Genomic DNA, 20,005 nt, shown 5'->3' on the forward strand with positions numbered 1-20,005 from the left:
AAAACTATTTTGAGGCGAAGATCTGTGCCGATTACAAAGAAACTTTCCCGTGGCTGAAGTTTATTGAAATGGATGAGATGAGTTGTACCGTAATGGAGGAAAAAATCAGACACTGCAGTGTTACAATTTAAGAAGTTGTCTGACAATGTTTTAGATCAGGAAAGCTTCGTGGAGAGGTGAGGAAAGTTGTTTTGATTTACTAGCAATTTATAGGAAATGCAGCGACGAAGCACACGGCACAAAACACTTATGACAGCTTCATGCACCTGCAGTGCAGTGATGGGTTCTCTCATTTGAAATGAATGTGCATCATCAGGGAGTTTTGAATATATTACGCGTGATCCCAACTTTTGACAACAGAACGCTCTTTGAGTAAACTGCACTGGGAATCATCACACGGTCTCTATTGTTGGAGCTCTTCACATCTGTATGGAAACAAATACCACATTACCCACACATGCAGGCATAATCACGCACACGCACAGACATATTGTTTTTACTAATTAAAATCCCACTGATCAAAGTAGTACCGCTGTACGAGTTAACCTCCTCATGGGCCATAAAAGCGCCAGTTGTTGTTTGAAAGCTTATTGATCTCTGCCTTGCTGACTCGTTAAACCCTTTCCGGAGTTACCGTTCCCTTATTCTTCCTGAAATATGTAATCAATTCTCAGTTTCAAACCTCTCAGCTTTGTCCTTCACTTAAAACACATTTAGATTCAAGGATTCCCACAAATACCTTTTATAACTTTCTGACTCTCAGGGCCACAGAATGCAGTAATACATTCATGTTTCTATATATACCGCTCCATTCACAATCATACATCAAGACCAATTCCCAACTGACGCCCAGTTCTATCTTTAAGCACAGATACAGCTGGTTACACTTGATGGTTAATGCTTCTGTTTCCTCCCTGAGTGGACTCTTTATGATGCGGCGGACACTGTTTCTTCCTGTGGGGGTTAATTGTTAGTCGAACGTATTAATACTTTCGCATAGTAAATGACAGCTTTTAATGAAATGTTCTCTTCCCTGCTCAAAACAAGCTCACACACACACACACGCTTACACACACTGCACTCACATGTTTACCCAGTGGACTCCTACGCTGAGTGATGTAAAAGAATAATTGCACCATCCATTCTGTCCACGCAGCAAACACTGACAAGTAAACTTAATTATTACACGGCTTAGTTGAATACTCAATTCTGATTTTGACATTCTACGTTTCTGGTTCTGTGTAACCAGAAACAATAGCAATACAAACATTAATAAATACATTTATTTTTAAATGTAATCAATGTTTTGTGTCACATTATAGATTCACTTAGGAAGTAGTGGTGTCTTACTTGAATCATTAATAGTAAAAGCCAACACCAGCAGCCACCTGGACAGTTCGGTCTCAGACGGACATTTGTATCTTCATGTTGACTGAAAGGTTATTTTTTAATTAGTTTTTAGTTAAACCCACATAATTCCCAGTACAAAGTGTACCTCACACACGCCGCACAACAGACATTTGATGAGACCAAAACATTACAAGAAAACAATTTGCAACTCAATTTAGGAGATTACTGTGGGGACTGGAAATACAAAGAGTTCATTATTCAAACGTTTTGATACCGAAGATATCATTTTTGTTAAACTAAATAATGCAAACTTATCAATTCCATCAGTGTTTCATGTTGCCTTACCACACCGATAAAAATACAGAAATACAAAATGAAATCTATTAATTCAGTGCCAAGTTTTGCTTATTGATAGTTTTTGGAGTCTGGACCTTCTGGCTTGGCCGTAGGCTCCTCGCTGACACGTGAAAAGAAGAGTCTGAGGAGGCTGGAAGCAACTCCTGCGTGTCTACACTCCTCCCGGGAGAAAATGCTGGCCATAAATAAAGTATGAGTAACAGTGGGATTGAAAATTGTCACTGAAACTTGCAAAACTTTCATTGGCACACCAAAAAGCATGTCAAATGTTTCAAGCCAACTTTTATAAATTGGCAAAGCATGTGCTGAGAGGTGTGTTTGTCTGTGTCACTCTTCTATATTAAGATTATAGAAATTAATTCTTTCAAATCCTCTAATTATTGTATAAAAACGTATTAATCCTCATCCCCCAAAACTTGATCCGAGTAGGCCGACAAATGATAAAGGGAATTTACATAATGATGTGAACGTAACAAAATGCTCGACACAGCAATAAAACCTCCATGAAGCCATGTGCATGGATTAATAGGTCCATTTGGCATGATGTTCTTCTGCAACATAATGGAGAGCACTTAGTTTAATTATTCTCACATATTGGATCATTTTGAAAGAATTCCGGCGTCGCGTTATGTTTGTTAGGCCATTCTCCGCAGCAGCATTTTCTTTCTGACGGTTGTAAAAACTGTTCAAACTGCACTGAATTATAACGACGACATTAAAGGCGCGCTGATCACGGAGCACGTTGAGAGACAGGGAAATTCTGCACATTATGCAAAATGCTCCCGATAAGGTTCATTGTCTTACTCAGAGACACTTTTATCAGGACAAACACAGGGAGGTCATGTTGGATTGAATGTATAGATACAGTTCATTGATGACCAAGTAAGAATGCTGATACTGTGTGACTGTGGCATGATGTGCCGCTATTTCCTCTGTCTGGTCTGCCAGGCAAACTTGGTTTAACTGAAGTGTAATCACAAAGTCTCTCTTAAAACTCGCTTGTTTTTAAATTGGATTCAAATAATAGCAACAGAACGCTTGTCGTTTCTGATTAATGTTGGAAGAGGAGAACCATTAATCCTCCCGGCGTCAGTGCAGACGGTGGGAAATAAGATGCTTGTTTATCTAGTTGACTCCCGAATGAAGTTTATTTCTAAACGATGACTTTTTTTGGTGTTCAGTGTTTGCTAGATTTTTTTTATATATAAAAAAGCTGTCTTGCCCAAATAAGGTCAGACATGAACGCTCCCTCATGGTTCACTTCCGTGGTATACTGTGAATTCCACTCATGCATATCGGATGCTTTTGGCGGAGGTGTCTGCCAGATGGTGGTATAATGTCTGTACACTGGACCAGGTTAACAAGCAGCTGAAGGGCACACCAGAGTGCCAGCTGGAGGTTCAGAAACTGTTGCTGTGCTAAGCCTCTGCCTACTTTCTGCTCCTTCCGGGCCCTGCGGGGATTGCAGACCGTTATCCGTGCACGTGTTCTAGTTCAGCCCACTGTAATTTGCATTAATATAAACTTTATATTAGGATCTAATGCAGCGGCATCCTCCGGGGAGACATTTTAATGTAATGCACTACAGGGGCGAAGGAAGTATGTAGATGACTGCTCTGTCTGATCTTCCTGCTCTCTCTTCCACCCATAAATCTGGATCCAGAATATTGTTGTTTAAAGTGTGCAGGGTAGCTCTTTATATTTCTGAGTAAGAGGCGCTTACTACCCCAGCTACCCCTTGTTACTAAACCAGAGCTTCAAAGTCCTATAAGATGCTCTCACTTGTTTAAGAGATTCCTTATCACTGTTTGAATAGTGTCAGTTTGAACAATGTCGTCTATTTTGGCTTTTTATGAAAAACCACTCGGGGAACCTCAGGTTTCAGTGTTGTTGTTCACTGCGGTATGAAATGCTAATTCAAGCGGTCTCTTACCTGCACCACTCCATCATCCCTCTCTATCTCTCTCTCACACACATCACACGCTGTTGTTTCTCTTCCCTCTTCTCACTGTTTCATAAAGTTCATCCTCCCTCACAGCACTTCCACTCTGTTCGTATTTATATATTTATATCTGTCAGCCTGTCTCTCTCCGATCTTTTGCACATTTGTGTTTACGGTCGCACTCTCTCTCTCTCTCTCTCTCTCTCTCTCTCTCTTTGTTTAGCAGTGAACTCGCTCCCTCTGGTGCTGAAGCTGCTTCGTGTGATGGAGGCGAGTGACCCGCCTTCATCTTCCTCCCACAGTAAGATGGACGGAGTGCACTTCAAGCTGCTCTACCACGGTGAGGTTAAAAGGTGCTGCTGGCAGGTCGCACTGAGCGTAACTCCCCGCTCCCCTGATCTATTAGCACACACAGTTTACATTACTCTACATAATCAAACACACGCCCTACATTAGAGGCAGAGGATGCCTGTTACTTCAGTATGTCCCTCGTTCACACAGGCACTAACATGACACGTAATCATCTCGTAAAGCAATAAAGCATATCTATATTCAACACAGGCTCTCACCTCCCTCCGCATTCACCTATACTCCTTCGTAAGTGGAGATCTCACTTATTTCAACAGGGGAGTGCTTGCCGCTGATCTGCAGATGAAAAAGCGGCTCAGAAACGTACTAGACATGTCTGATAAATTCCAACTTATGATTAGAGTCACACTTTCACATTTTCTTTTTGCCTTAATGTCACACCCCTTATCCCCTCTGTGCCTTTTTTTTTACTGCATGAGTGGGACCTCATTCTGTGTTGGTAGTTATGTTTTCCAGCTCTTCATCTTTGACATTTTCACTGGCGGATCACATTAATTAAGTCTTTACCGACAGGTGGGAGACGTGACGTGCCAGGCAGTAAATTAGAGAAGCTCAGCGTGTTACATTTTACATTCTCTTGTGTCGTTTGAGAGCACTGCAGATAAAATATTAAGTAAGCCATCATGGCTTGAATCTGTGTGTGTTTGAATGTGTGTCAGTGAGTAATATAGCAGGGAGGTTGAAGCCTACCGACACAGGGAGTCTGCTGCCTGCCCTCAGCTACCTGTACTGCTGCCTGAGTCTGTCCCCTGCACACTGCACTGACAGAGGTTAGACACACACTCTCTGCGTCTCTCTATCTCCTCGTGTGTGTTTTACTCTTTCCCTCTTGACGTGTTGCATCTTTCACACACTCTGAGTCTTCACCCTCTGCCTGTTTCTGTCGAGAGGCGATAGGCTGACCTTGACAAGCATGCAGCATTAAGACACAGAGGAAATAGTCAGCATACAAGCTGACACCTACTGTATATCTTTACATATATCTGAGAGCTTCTCGCACATTTCCACAGAAGCAAGACAAGCGCTCAGGGGTTGTGTTGTCGCTTTGCTAAATCTGAATATGTGTAATGCACACAGTAACATGGTCAGTAGACTAGGTTCAGACATCTCAAACACACACACACACACACACACACACACACAATGTCAGAAGGGTGGACACAAACAGTTTATTTTTAATTCTGCACATAATAGAAAAATAAGAGATCTAACAGATTGGGTCTCCTAAAGAATTTATTTTTTCTCTCTGAAAACCAAAACTCACTTCTGAATCCTACAAAGCCGATGCAAAATTAGAGCCAACGAGCCAAAATATAGAAGAAATAACTCCACTATGGTAATAAACATGATATACAGTGTAAGTGGAAACAGTACATCGGGCTGCCAGCAGGAGGCATATTACACTGCCTCTTACCAAAGACATCAATTGTTTGACATGACAATTTTCCAATGGTTTTACTACAAGCTAATTCATTTGCCTGAACGAGAGAGAATAAAACTCAGCAGAGGTCAGCAACTAGCTGGTTTGTAGTTAATAAGGTGAGGCTGGTTGACAGAGAGCAGGGGGGCCATTGGGAAGCAAAGCTAATTATGCCCAAAGCATTACTTAAGTGCTTCTTCAGTGAGACACCTGCAATCACCATCTGCTTCTGCATCGCCAGTGGGGAGTTTGCAGAGGCAGGTTACTAGATGTCGTTTCAACTGATCGTGAGCAGAACAGGAATAGTAACACATTCCTCTCAAGGAATAATAATAAATACATACATACAATATAATATATACTTATATATTTGTATTACTTACAATGAAAGGGGTTGGCTGCCTGTGTACTGTATGTAAACCCAATGTTATGCAACTGATACATATACATTTATTCTCTTCATTTTTGCTGCAGGCAACAACCTCAATTCTACTTTTTGTATATTTAAGCGAGTGTGTGTGTGTGTGTGTGTGTGTGTGTGTGTGTGTGTGTGTGTGTGTGTGTGCGTGTGCGTGCGTGCGTTTTAAGTTGAACAAGTTTATCAATTTGTAATGTTCCAAAGCCATGCAGTTATAACTGCTATTCCCTCTCACACACACACACACACACACACACACACACACACACACACACACACACACACACTCTGACATACAAGTGCAGGTCCCATCAAAGTGTAATGACATGGTGCCTTCTCCTCCCCAGCTGTTTCCGTGCTGCTCTCCAACGGTGGACTGATGGACCAGCTGCAGACAGTCCTCTCTTCCTCCTCCTCCTCCTCCTCCTCTGCTCCGTCCCTCTCTCCATCAGCGTGTCCTCCTTCAGCCTTGCTGTGCTGCAGCCATCTACTCCTGTCCTCCCTCATTACCTTGCAGCGCGTTCACTCGGCTCAGGTACACACTACAGCTCAGATTTGCTCTTATCACAACTTCCGCATAGCATTGAACACAGTGAGGGGCGAGACACAGAGCGAACAGTAAACTAGAACATCGAGTCAGATTCTTGTTATTCTTCTGATTCTCCCCTCTCTCCCTTCTCTCTCTCCTTTTCTCCATTATTTAAGGTCCAAAAGAACCTCAGTTGGAGTCTGGACACAGCTGTGCAGCGACTCCTTGTTCAGAAAAGGAACACAGACAATCTCTCGCTGGGTAACAAACACATTTTTTGATTTTTTTGAAAGACTGTGTGTAACCTGAAAGCACTAACGTGATTTTCCATGATCTCATAAATGTGTGCACAGCTCATGTTTTCTTCCCATCTTTGTGCATCCTCTTAATCTCTTCTCAGCTGCATCCTTCCTGTATTTGTGTGTAAAACCAAGACACTTCAACACATTTCAGTAGAGTGTCAGACATCGTTAAATTATTGCTGCAGCTGCGTAAACTTCAGGATTAGACTAATGAGCGTCACCTCCGTTTGCTTTACATGTACTCCTCCTCAGGTAAAGTGGCTGTTTGTCAATGTTTTATCCTCTAACCGAACCCTGGGCATGAATTTCACACACTTTCATTATATTAAGTGACCCACATCCTGCTGCAGCGCTCTGAGACAGATCATCCCTGCTGCTCCCTGTGTCTTTGTCTGTCAGCTGGATAAGTGGCCTGTCAGGTTTGCTGTGATGTATCGGCTCCCTCCCTCTGCCCGCCTATCTCTCTCTTTCTCTCTCTTCACTCCTTCACTCACTCAGCCTCTCTCCCTCTATCTCTGTGCTACCTCTCCTCCTTCTCTTCTGCTGCCACTAATTGAGTCCTCCCTCCCTGAGAGAGCTCTAATCTCAGTGTACATGGCATAAAGTGCAATTCAGATGGCTGGCAGCTCTCAGTTTGGATCCCTCTGTGTTTTAGCAATCGCTTTGGCCACGTCTCTCTTTATTTCTCTCACTTCTTTGGTCCCTCAGTCCTGCTGACCTTCATTTAACCCCGTCTCTCACTTACTTGCTCTCTTTCCGTCACATACCGGTTGAAAATCTGCCCTCAATTCCTTTCAGCTGTGATTCTGCCTCTCCTCTGTGTGTCTATTCCCTCTGCTACCAGCTTTTAACATCTTCTATTTCAAACTTTCCCTTCCCACTCTGCATGCTCACTCACTCCTTTTGGTTTAACCATGCAGCTGTTATTCCTGTGGCCTTGCCCTCCACATTTGTTAGCTTTCTCCTCTTCGTTTGCTCTCCTGTGTGTTTAGGCATCTCCGCCTGATTCCCCCTCTCTCACTTTCTCTTTCCAGTCAGCTACCTGAGGTTGCTGCAGGCTCTCCTGGATGCTGACCTGGCATCAGCAGTGGTGCGACTGAGCTCTGGTCCTGGCCTGGTCGGGCCCAGACCCCTGGGGGTCGAAGACGGCGCTTTGTACCCGCTTGGCTCCAGAGGAGCTCAGTGCCTCTCAACTGCTCTCAGTGGACTTCTTCTGCAGGTATTTATACATGGGGGGGGTCTCTGTGTTGGTGTGTATGTGAAGGACATGTAGATGTGTAAAGAGACAGAGAAGGAGATTTATGACTAAATAGATTATCAATGGACAGTTGTCAGGCAGAGTTTTAATGACAAAAAGTTGAGCAGACATTGGGCAGAAGCAAAAACCGTGGGCAGGCAGAGGTCGAAAAATTCAAAAAGTCTGACATCGAGGCAGAGGTACCGGTAGAAATCCTCGTCGTCTGGAAGAACAGGGCATATTGTCAATATTAGGTCACAAGAACAAGGCTTGTTGCCTGAGAGCTCGGCAGAAACACAAGACAATCTGCTAAAGGCTTGAGGGAGACTGAGGAGACAGTAGGAGTCCTGTAATGGCCTTGATTGCACCGGTGATTGTTTGCAGGTGATCACTCAGGCAGGGAGCAGCGACACCTCAAAGACACACCCACACACAGCAACGCCACCACAGAGCAGGAGTAAAGTCACGACAGGATGATGAGCTTTCTCCAGTACATTTACAAAAATGGGAAATATGAAGCAGAGAATGAGCATCTCATACAGTTATATAGTCAAATGGATATTCTATTAATATTGGTACAGATAGCTCAGTTGTTGTTTGTTGTGTTGAATCGTCTTAAACGCAATATGGATTTTACATGAACAGATGAATTTGAGTCTGCCCCAGGGACTGCCTTTGAAACATTAAACGTCCTGTAGATTCTGTGTTGTAATGAAAAGTGTGTTGTTTTTCAACAGCGAGCTGTTCTGCTGTTAAAGGAAGGGTTGCATTTCACAGCATTTACTTAAATTCCATACAATCTTCTTTGTCACTTTCAGGCATGTGTAGTGAAGCGGCTGTCGGACTTGTTAAAGAGATGTGCATAATGAACAACTAATGAACACTGCAGACTTACTCTGGTGAGGTGCTGACCCACAGGTAGACTTCAGAGAACAGAGACGAGAGCTGCACACTGATGGCTATAATTAGGGCCGCACAATTAATGAAATATTAATCACCAACACAGTTTTGGCTTTTGCAATTAAATGAACATGAGAAACGCAGTGAATTCCAGTGAAACACGACTTTATATTCAGTCAACGACGTGTTAATTAGCAAGAATGTAGCACAACGTGAAAGTGAAAGCTCTGTTTATTTAATTTTGTATAAAAGGTTTTGGTACAATTGTATTTATATTTTCCTTATAAGAGATGCACTGTGAATAAGGAGCACTATGTGTACATTGGAATCAATGAATAATCGTGATCCATTGTTGATCAAAAGAATCGGGATTATACTTTTGGCAATAGTCGTGCAGCTCTAATTCCAATGCAGTCTTTTCATTCCTAATTATATAAATCAGCAGTTTTTGACTTATTCATCCCGACAAATGCTTTACTTCATTGCACTCGTCATGTCGAGAGATGTCGAGTCAAAGAATTACAAACAAAAAGATCCCATCATGCACATGATATATCCCACAGATATAAATAACCATGAGCTCACGCAGCAGTGGGCTTAAAGCTGATATGATGAAGCCTCCCCTCTCTTGCTTTTACTTCCACTCCATCGCAGAGATAAAATAAAGATTTTAGATCTTTACATCCTGACATTGAACCTGCCTTTCAAAAGCAAGGTTGTGTCGAAAACGGGATTTAAATTGATTAAGCAGTTGCATGGCACACATCTCCAGAGCAATCCCACACTGTTGTCACACGAAGCTGGTGTATTGCCTTGGGTTACTTATTACCAAAGAAGCAGACAATGAGGGTGGCAGCCGACATAGAAGTAGACCCTTCACCCAAGAGCTTGTTCTGTCACCGTGTTGTTTCAACCTGGTGATTATTTATGATCAAAGACACAGAGTACGTACTGTACATAGATATCACACAATCAAGTATATTGACTTCTCCCTTTACTGCCGCCACCTAAAGGCGGACTGAAGCGTCAACACAATAAAGAGTGCATTTGTTTCTGTGTGACTGAAGTGAAGATCTTGTGAATCAATGAACCACAAGGGTCGCAGGACTTATAGCTGCAGTATGAGCGGCGCTAATGCATTTTACTGTGTCCATAAACGGGACGTGAGATACATCTTGAAATAATTCTCCCTCCTAAGACTCATTGTCCATTAAATAGACCTGAGTTCAAATTATTTCTCAGACCCTGGCGTACGGATACAGCGGCACGTGACGAGACAATTGTGATTTATTGGACAGAGGGTTTGGACTGGAACATGTGGAAACGGAAGAGCTCATACCTTTCTTACACTTTCAGTGACAGTGGCTTTGTCCTTGTGTTGTATCTGTGGTTGTATTCAACATCAAGCTTTCCTTCACACAATGATAAAAGTGTGATTTGTATTTGTTCAGTGCTTTAACGTCATACGGCTCATTTTGACTTGACGAGGATAAGCAACTTGTAAAAGGTTGGGAACGGATGCTCTGAATATACAGCAGTGTTCACATCAGTGTGTCATGTTCGTCATTTTAGATGAACAAGGAATTATTTTTTGTTTAGATTGTGCAACATGTAAAACATACAACAGCATATAATAAAGTAAATAATAAATAAAATACACAAATACTGAAAATATAATGACAACTGAAAGCAAGCACAGCACAGCACAGAATGATGGCTCCCATATCCCCCCCACCATGCACAGCACCCCACATGAAATACATTCAGGCTTTTTGTTACATATTACTATCTAATGATCCCCACCATGCACACATCTGAGGAAGCTGCCCCACATGTCACTGAATTTCGACTCTGAATCTTTCAGTTTGGCTAGCATTCACTCGTGTGAGGTTGTATCCGTCAAGAGTTCGATCCCGTCCTTATAGCAAGGTGTGCCTGTATTTCTTTCAGTCCCTTAGTATGATCGTGGCTGCATTACTGTGAGAAAGCCTTCCAGAGATGACCTCAACTGTGCCTTTGTGAGTCCAGCTGGTAGAACAGATTTGTCTCCCAAGATGGCAAAACCGTGGCGTGCTTGTAAGGGGGTGATACAACCACAGTGGCGAACACGTGAGGTGTAGAAAAGTACTCATGGAGCTCTTACACTTCCAGCACGTGTTGCTTTGAATTAGACTGGACTCTAATGATACCTACAACATTTCTCATAATATAATATATAATATATTTATATATAATATAAATGTGCTCCCTTTCTGGCCTTAAGACGGACACGAGTTAGAGCTTAATGACTTGTTTTGCAAGAGCATCGCAGTGGCAGGTCATTAAAACTTGACAGCCAACACGGACACAAATATGTTAAATCTATCAGCGCTGCCGCTGAGAGGTCATCAAAATGATGTTTGAAAAGGTGTCAGAGTTGTCGAGGGAGAAGCCTGCGATGTGTTTGATGATTTGATTTGTGGTCGATCACATAACCTGATTTAATAAAAGATCTCCAGCTAATGAAGCGTAACACCGCTGCGCTCATGTTGATGCTCATTTGCATTCAAAATGCAACCGTGATGTAAAAGCCAGCTCCTCCAGTACACTGACCAATACTACACTCTCTGGTTACAATAATGATGTAATCAATAAGAAACATTGCTTTAAAGTTCATTAGTAATTCCCCAATCATGGGAAGTAAACAACAACATTAACATTTATATGTGCAAAAGACACATTTATATTTATCTAAAGATAATGTGGAAGAAATATGGTAACGATGGGATAATTGGGTGTTATATTGTGCTTCCCTGTTATCCTCTGCTGCAGCATGCCAGCCTCTGGTTCCACACCAGTGCTATTTCCTCTCTGTGTAGTGCTAAAAGGGGCTTCGGCTCCACGGTTCAGTGCTCTGTATTCTGCTGTCGGGCTGCTGATATGAGTAACAGTTCCCTCCTCTCTGTTTTGCTCTTGTTCCCCCTTGATGCTCTGCTTTGGTGGCAGTAGGAAACACTGACGCTCCAGAGTTCCTCCCCTCTACTTTCTTCACTGCTTTCTCCTCGCTGTCTGTCACTCGCTGTTCTTTGCTCTTATTTTAACCTCTCCCTTCACCTTCGTCTCCTCATTTGCCCTCGTCTTCATCTTCCTCTCTTACCCAGTTTACCTCCCTTGCTCTCTCATCCTCTTGACTCTTTTCTCCTGCTCCCCTCCGCCTCAGGATTAGGGTGTAACTCTCCGCTGTCATCTCTATATCCGCCTGGCCTACTTCAGTATTTTTGGACACTACATAGTCCTCACTGCCAGCGCCGCCGCGGTGGGAGAGACATGCATTATTAAAAACCCACAAAGTCGCTCTCTCTGGTGTTCCCCGTTTTGTTTCTGCTTGCGTCTCTGTCCATTGATGAGCATGCATCTGTTGCAGTGTTTGTGTCCCATTTCGGCACGTAGTCAGACGTCGCTTTCCCGTGGCTCCCGTGACTTGCAATGATGTGACATTTTTGGGAGCTGGAAGATGTTCTTTCCTTCTTCCCTTTTTTTAATTGTATACTTGATTTCTCTCTCATGTGTTTCACCCTACCGTGTTTCCTCAGAAGCACGAGCTGTTGCTGAGAGCCTCAGTCAACTGTCTAAGCTCCCTGCTGGGCTTCCTTCAGAGGAAGAGTCCCACTACAGGTACCAGAAAGACAGACCGTTTGGGAATTAGCGAGTGTTGGTTTATCTGCACATGTGAGTGAGAGATGAGAGAGTGTGTGGAAGTGTGCACGTATTCTTCTTATCTCTGTCGCATGCATGTTTGTTTGTGTTTGTTTTTTTACATCCTGCTGTTTGTCAATACCCTTTTTACAGTTGTTGCACCAGGAGAAATAGAGCAAAATTAAACAGAATTGATCCGGATCAGGCATCCTCACTTGTCTTTCTTTTTTTTTTTTCTCCCCCTGGGTTTGTTTTCTGCGCGTATGTGTGTGCGCATTAGCAAAGTACGTGGCGTGTCAGCCATGGAGTCGATTCCTCGTCTACTGCCTGCTCAGCTCAGGAGAGAGCTGCTGTCTGCACCCTGCCATTCTCAGACTCATCACAATTGTGAGATGTTTTTTACACACACACACACACACACACACACACACACACACACACACACACACACAAAGTCAAATCAAGTTTAATTTATTGAGCATGGTGCTGAGCAGTAATAAATATTTAATATCAAAATCATGAAATTTAATGAAGGTAATAAAAACATAAAAGTGGTAGATGTATCTGAATCACATGAGTAATGAGAGTGAATATCGTACATGCAGTTTGACACGGACGGAAATTAAAGAAACATTACCACATTTGGTGTTGTGAACGGAGGCTATGAACACTTCTCATTTATCATTCAGTGAAAACATTTCAAGAGAAGTGGGTCTCTGCACCTTTTCAGATTGAATTGAACTCTACATCATCCACAATATCCCTTCAAAACAATCAAATGTTTATTGTTGCCTTGATTCTATATGCTTTCTCAGTCTCTTTACTGTGTCCTCCCTCCCTGCGTCTGTGCATGGTCGTGCACTTGTTTGTGTCTCCTCTCTGTGTTCGTGTCCTCTGCAGCTCCTGCAGCACGGCAGCAAGTACGGCAGTGCTGTGGGAGCCTGACCTGCTCCAGGTGATGGAGGCGGTGGAGAGGAGGGGGGTGAAGGAGCTCAGCGAGGAGGCAGCACAGGCCCTCAGGATGCTCCTCACACAGGTACACGCACACACACAGATCAAACAATGGACACACATTCTCACAGAATAGACTTTTAACAGGCTGCTACCTCCCTATCTTTATTCCTTGAATAAATTATTTAGAAAATAAATGAAGTTCATACAAAATTCCGTATTAAACAGGTTCATGCTGTGTTTATAGTTCTTTGTGTTTTTCTGCTCGTGCCGTTCTTCACAGCAAATAAATAAACATTTCAGAGACAGCTGTGAGAATGTAGACAGGGAAGACGAGCGTTGTTTATGCAAATACAACTGAAACTAGTAAATGCAATTGTGAAACGTAAAAGTGAATGAAAATATAGCGTTCTATGAATAACGACTCCTATGTACATCATCATGTGACCTCATGTTTAACTCTGGTCGACTGAGGGCTCTGGTTTAACGTCGCAATTGCAAAAAGCAGTGTAAGGTCGGAAGTCACCCTTAAGGTTTGAGAGGTGGTGTAGCTCAGGCGTGCGCTCTGTGCCTGATGTCTGGGACTTGTTGTCTTTCGCCTGTATCACCCGAGCAGCCCGGTGCTCTGCCTGCTTCCACTCCTGTAACTGTATCATTAATGATCAACCGAACATGCACAAAGCAAAGAGTTAGCGCTATCTAGTCGTGCTTGTCGTTGGCAATAACTCAGTAACCCCAGCGGCACTCAGAGTCCTCGCTCAATTTTGGAATTAATTACTCATCATGTGTGTTGTCACGGAAACTACAGATTGAATTTAAATTCCTCATTTACCCCCCTGTTGACACAGGCACTCGTTTTAATTGTGTGTGCACGCTGCACCCTGTTTTGGGTCCATAGATCTCCGCTGCGCGAACTATTACACGTCAGCCAGAGGGGATGCTGTTGTGCTCTTGGGATAACAGATTCAGTTGGAGAAATACCTGCTGGACAAAACATCAGCTCGTATCTGAAAGTAGTGAGACACATTTAGAAGATAAATAAAGGCGATCCTGCAGTAGAAATGATCAAGTTAGAGCTGCTGGTACATTTGACTCTGAGGTCTGTGATCATTGATTCATAGTTTCCCTGGTAAATTGATTAAGTCCTAAACTCCTAATAGCTCTCAAAAGAAAAACTGTAAGAAACAAGCCTTCCTGAATAATCTGTATCCTTGTAATAGGTTCATGTATTTTTTATGTTGAATATCTTTTTATTTTATTATTTTATTGTGATTATTCTAAGCTGAGCCCGGGGTTTACTCCTGACTAGACCGGCTGGTTAGCATTTAGGCATCAAGGAATAAATGTACACCCAGCAGTGAGAGCTGCCGAGTCAGGGTACTATTTGAAGTCCCCACTTCTTTACCCCAAAATATTGAATCTGATGACTGAAGAGCTTTAAGTCGGAACAATATCTGTTCCGCTCTCAGTGGACATTTTGTTACTGCTGGCCGTTTGTTTGAAGATGATTGAACACCGTTTCCTCCTGCAAATACACATCATGTGCATCTCGCTTCTGTACTTCTGTTCTTTCAGTGCTGAGGTTGGATGTAAACCTTAAACATTTTAACATTAGTGTCAGTCTAGTCTAGTGGTTGCTATATTATTTAAAGAGTTTGTATATGTTATTCTGCACTGTTCTCGAGCTGTTGTGCATGTCCATCAAAGATTAGCTTTTATCCTACTAACGAAAACAACTAATTATTTAAAAAATGACACTAAAAGTAGCGTCCTTGTAGCTAAAGGTCAGGCAAATTGCATTTTGAGATTAGAAAAATACCATTATGACCGAGGCTCATTTTTCCATTGGCATGAAAATAAAGCCCTCGGGGTTCACACTCTCAGAAATTGGTTAATTTGAGCTGCACAAGTACGATATAATACCTGCAGCAGTGCAGCTTGACACGCATAGGATCACCTGTAACACTGGAATTCCCAAAAGTTGCAAACAGAGAAGACGTTGATGTTAAAAATGTAGATCAATCATTTTGTTGCACAAGTCATGATGGCATATCGAGCAGATTTAATAACTGTGATTTTTGTCAGTTGTGATCTCAGCATAGTAATTAGTGTCGTTCGTCAAATCGCACAGATTATCCCCAGAAGGAATATGGTATCGTACAGGAACTGACTTCGAATGCACGTATTCCCTGTGAAAATAGTGTTTCAGCATAAGTTGAACATGATGAACTATGTCCTTGTCGTTGCCCTTATTAGCTTTGCAGCGAATGCATAAAGCCCATCTGGGTTCGCTTGAAGACGTTATAAAACACAGAGGGAGTAGCAGCCGCATCACATTGCTTAAGCTCAAATTTGGCATCATATATAGGACCGGAGACGCGTTTAGTATTCTGACGGTAGCTCAGAATCAGACGAGTGACAGAATGATGGCACAAACTGCAGCTCCCAGTGCAGCGTGTGTGCTAAGGGAATCATAAACTGTGAATGCGTGCCGTGCGTGTGTGTGTGTATGTGTGTGTGTGTTTCTGGAGAAATGGAGGCAGTTTAGGGGAGGCAGGTTCAATGTGACAGACACACTTCTCTTAACAGTCTCAAGACAGTATGAGTTTTCTCCCCTGTCATCTCCTCTGCTCCAATCTGTCACACAAATGCACTCTCACACTCGCTCACACTGAACTTTGTTCGTAGGTTCTGTTGATCCGCCTGCGGACTGAAGTGAAATCTCAGTATGCGAGGAAGCTCTCTGCGCGAATTTGTCAGTGATCTGGTATCATATCACTATCTGGCTTCCTCCCCATGAGTCGTGACATAACTGTCAACTGTGTGTGTGTGTGTGTGTGTGTGTGTGTGTGTGTGTGTGTGCGTGTGTGCGTGTGCGTGTGCGTGTGTGTGTGTGTGTGTGCGTGTGTGCGTGTGCGCGCTGCATACTGAGTTAGCTTGTCAGATCAGAGCTGGTCTTTGGGGAGACTCCCTTTTCATAATTTCTAATGCTTGCCGATTTCTAATATCTTCTTATGCATCACTCTCTCTATCTTTTTCACTCTTCCGTACATCGCCTGACCTTTCACTTGCTAAGCCTTTTCTGTTGCCTCCTCTTCTTCTCTTCTTTTGCTCTCCAAATTGCTCTCACCCCGCTAACTCCACTTCGTTCACCTCGACTTCCCCTTTTGCTCTTTTTAATTACTGAGCAGTTACCAGTTCTTTTATTCTGCCCTTTCCTTCACCTGGCCGGTCCTCCAAATATCATCCTCTAGAGCAGCGGTCCCCAACCTTTTTTATGCCACGGACCGGTTTCATGTAAGACAATATGCACGCGGACCGGGGGCCGGCCTAAAAACAAATATAAAGTGCATTAAAAAACTCACCATTACGCTGAATTAGTGGGAGCCCTGAGCTTGTGTCTCTGCAACGAGCTGGTCCAATGTAGAGGTAAAAAGATTTCTTCTCTTAGCGACACGGTTAGTCACTAAGTACGACGCTCTCCGTGCACTCACATGTGTTGATGTGGTGGCCATCAGTAATTGTTTATGTCCTTCTTGTTCATGTTTTTTTCTTTAAAACAACTCCAAGGGCTTGTCTTTTAATGCCGGGTGCCGGCGTTATGAAGGCTTCGTTGCCTCATTTGCGAGCCTGTATATTATGCAGAGCAGCGCATGTATCGATAAACACGTATTGAGGTGTTTATCGCTACAGGTAGACTCCTGATGTTGTTTTAAATGTCTCCTCATTGGGTCTTTTCCCTTTTCCAACTAAGCTCTTTAAAGACGTTTGTTTTCCACTCATTGTTGCTTCTGGGCTTTTTTTTTTTTTTAAGTAAAGTATCACGTGACAGACGAGCGTCTGGACATGTGTCAAGAGACACAGACAGATGTATCCGGTGACTTTTCAAAATAAAACCTTTCAAAATAAAATATTTTTTTATTCAATCTTTCTGTGCGGCCAAATGACCCACGGACCGGTGCTGGTTGGGGACCCCTGCTCTAGAGTCTACAGTCACTTGCTGTTGCCAAATAAAAACAGCTTTAACTTTGAGTTTCCTCTCAGGAAACTTCTTAAACTTCCAGATTATTTTCTTCTCCAGCGGTGCAGAAAATGATGATTATGGCAATCATGAAGAAGATGATAATTTGGTGACAATATAAGGGCTTTAATAACAATACTCGGGATGCTGGAGCTCACAACAGTATTGTGTTAATATGGTTATAATTCCTCCGTGTTGCCGGTGACAGCTGAAATAAATTGTTTTGTTTTTGCGGTAGAAGCTTCCTGTCATGCTTACTTATTTAGAACTCTGCAAATCACAGTTGTGTGTCTCCCTCTGAGACTTTAAAATCTATAGTTCTAGGAAAATGTTATCAGGCACGCAGGAAAAAAGGCCTCAAGCTTCGTTCTTCTGATTTAGACTTTTTACGTTTTGTCTTCTCATGTCACCTCTTCGCTGCATATTAACCTTTAATCACAATATTGGCATTATGTGCTCTTAATTTTAATTTCTCCATTCTCCTTTATGTTGTCATCCCTTCCTTTTAATGCCGCTTGTCTCTCCTCTCATTGGATAAAATTCTCCCTCTTCTGTTTTGCTCATTCAGATCCTGATCAGTGTCCTGCAGCCGCCGCTCACAGAGCAGCACGAGCAGAGAGTGAGGGGGATGATGGAGTCTCTTGGCCTTCACACGCCAGCCGAGAGCCGCAGCTCCAGTCTGCAAAGCAACGTCTTGTATCCCTCATCTGTGAAGTGAAACACGCTCATAAGCACTCACGGGCTGACATACTATATATATATATATATATATATATATATATATTCACAACATCACACACTGCAAAAACCTCAAACATACTTCTGTATGTATCTGACAAGCTGCAACACATGCACACACACTCTGACACACACCACAAAAGATGCCCATACTGCATTTCAAACGTCAGCAGAGCATCTTCATTGATTTTCTCTGGCAAAGTATTGAATGCTGTGCTGTGCCTTTCACTTAATCTCTTTGTAAGTGTGTTGTACAACACGGGGCCGCTACTGTATTTCAGTCAGAGTCAGTACTTGAAGGCTAAGTACAGCTGTCGTGCTGATTGACTCTCTTCTTTTAAACCACCCACACACGCTCATATACTCAGTCTGCGCCTGTTCAGATGGATGTCAGCTTTATTGGCTACTGTCATATAAAAATAATACCGCCATATCAGCATTAGTAGTAAATAAATACACCTTTAACAAGTGGAACACTGTCAGCTGTGATTGAAGCAGTAGCTTGTGGCTCATTTGACATTCTTCCATCCGTTTGGTTGTGTTAATGCACATGACATACATTTTAGCAAGTGTGTGAGGTTGTTTTTTTAGGTAAGTTGAACCTCAGCTCCTAAAATAAGTCTAATAAACTGTGGAGCCAAAATACAGACACTCAGAGCCCGAAGGACAAAAATGTCCCTTGAAAGCCTTTATAACCACAGCCACTACAGCAACAACAGCCCCGGCTTAGAAATGGTAGTTTTTACTATTTCCCACCAGATTGAGACATTTTCTAATGTTTCCCCTTCTAAACCAAAACATGCTCCTGGTGTCCTGTACTTAAATTAAAATGAGTCAAAATCAATGTTGTTGCTTATCGTTCACATGGCCTAAAAATCTTCTTAATACCCCCTAGCGTTTATTATACAGAAACAGTTTCATTAACAAACGGGCATTTAAAGTTAAGTTAACATTCTGAAAATGATTGAATATAATATAATTGGTAGTTGAAAGATTTAAATCATTGAAAGTAGATAAATATAATATTTTATGGCAGAAGGAATAACACAAAACAAACAATATTGTCATGTGACATTAATAGTAAATAAATACACTATTAGCAAGTGGAATACTGTCACTGTTGGATTAAAGTTAACTGTTCACTTTCAAATATAAACACACACACACACACACACTTTCTTCTTCATCGCTCCTTAACTGTTGTCCTCAGGCTCGTTGGAGATGTGTCCATCTGTCTGTCTGACTTTACAGTCAAAACAGGCTGATGTCCCGGCAAACTGATATTATTACGGCTAATATCATCACACCATCAATTTGTTTCATTGTTTATTTATTGCTACATGTCCTGTAGACATAGTGTGTGTTCCGTTCTGCTCTTAAAGCAGCAGATGCTCCTGCTTACATTTCAGTGTTACAGCAAAATAATTGACTTGTGTATTTTAAAAAGGAGTTTATATTTTCAAGCAGTGTTAAAGAAAAGTTGGTTAAACGATGATCTTTAGATATTAAAAGATCAAAAACTCTTCATTTGTGTTTTTATTATAACACAAGAGAAATGTATTTAGATATTAGATATCTATTAAACATATTTGCAGATTCTAATAGTTATAGACTTGTTAGATTATAATGTAATCTATGAACTATTATAGATTTATAAAATAGTTTCTATATTATTTCTTAAACTATGAAGCCTTTTGTAAAAAATATGTTTTTTTCTGAATATCAAGATAATTTAAATGAATGAATCCGCAAACTTTTCACGGCAGAGTGCCACGGACACAACTTTGAGAATCACC

General features: G+C 42.1%; 1 protein-coding gene across 1 annotated transcript in view; it reads left to right on the forward strand.

The window, feature by feature from the left end:
• The window catches only part of mei1 (meiotic double-stranded break formation protein 1), a 55,435-nt gene extending 35,742 nt beyond the window's left edge, over positions 1-19,693 (forward strand). The window contains 11 exon segments of the mRNA XM_029437794.1: positions 3,873-3,989; positions 4,678-4,788; positions 6,204-6,391; positions 6,562-6,646; positions 7,722-7,906; positions 12,397-12,478; positions 12,780-12,886; positions 13,400-13,414; positions 13,416-13,535; positions 18,040-18,167; positions 19,420-19,693. Coding sequence (XP_029293654.1) covers positions 3,873-3,989; positions 4,678-4,788; positions 6,204-6,391; positions 6,562-6,646; positions 7,722-7,906; positions 12,397-12,478; positions 12,780-12,886; positions 13,400-13,414; positions 13,416-13,535; positions 18,040-18,167; positions 19,420-19,474 — 1,193 coding nt within the window. The 3' untranslated portion in view covers positions 19,475-19,693.
• Positions 19,694-20,005: the final 312 nt, after the last annotated feature.

Source organism: Cottoperca gobio, chromosome 8 (assembly GCF_900634415.1).
Source record: "Cottoperca gobio chromosome 8, fCotGob3.1, whole genome shotgun sequence".
Lineage (NCBI taxonomy): Eukaryota > Metazoa > Chordata > Actinopteri > Perciformes > Bovichtidae > Cottoperca > Cottoperca gobio.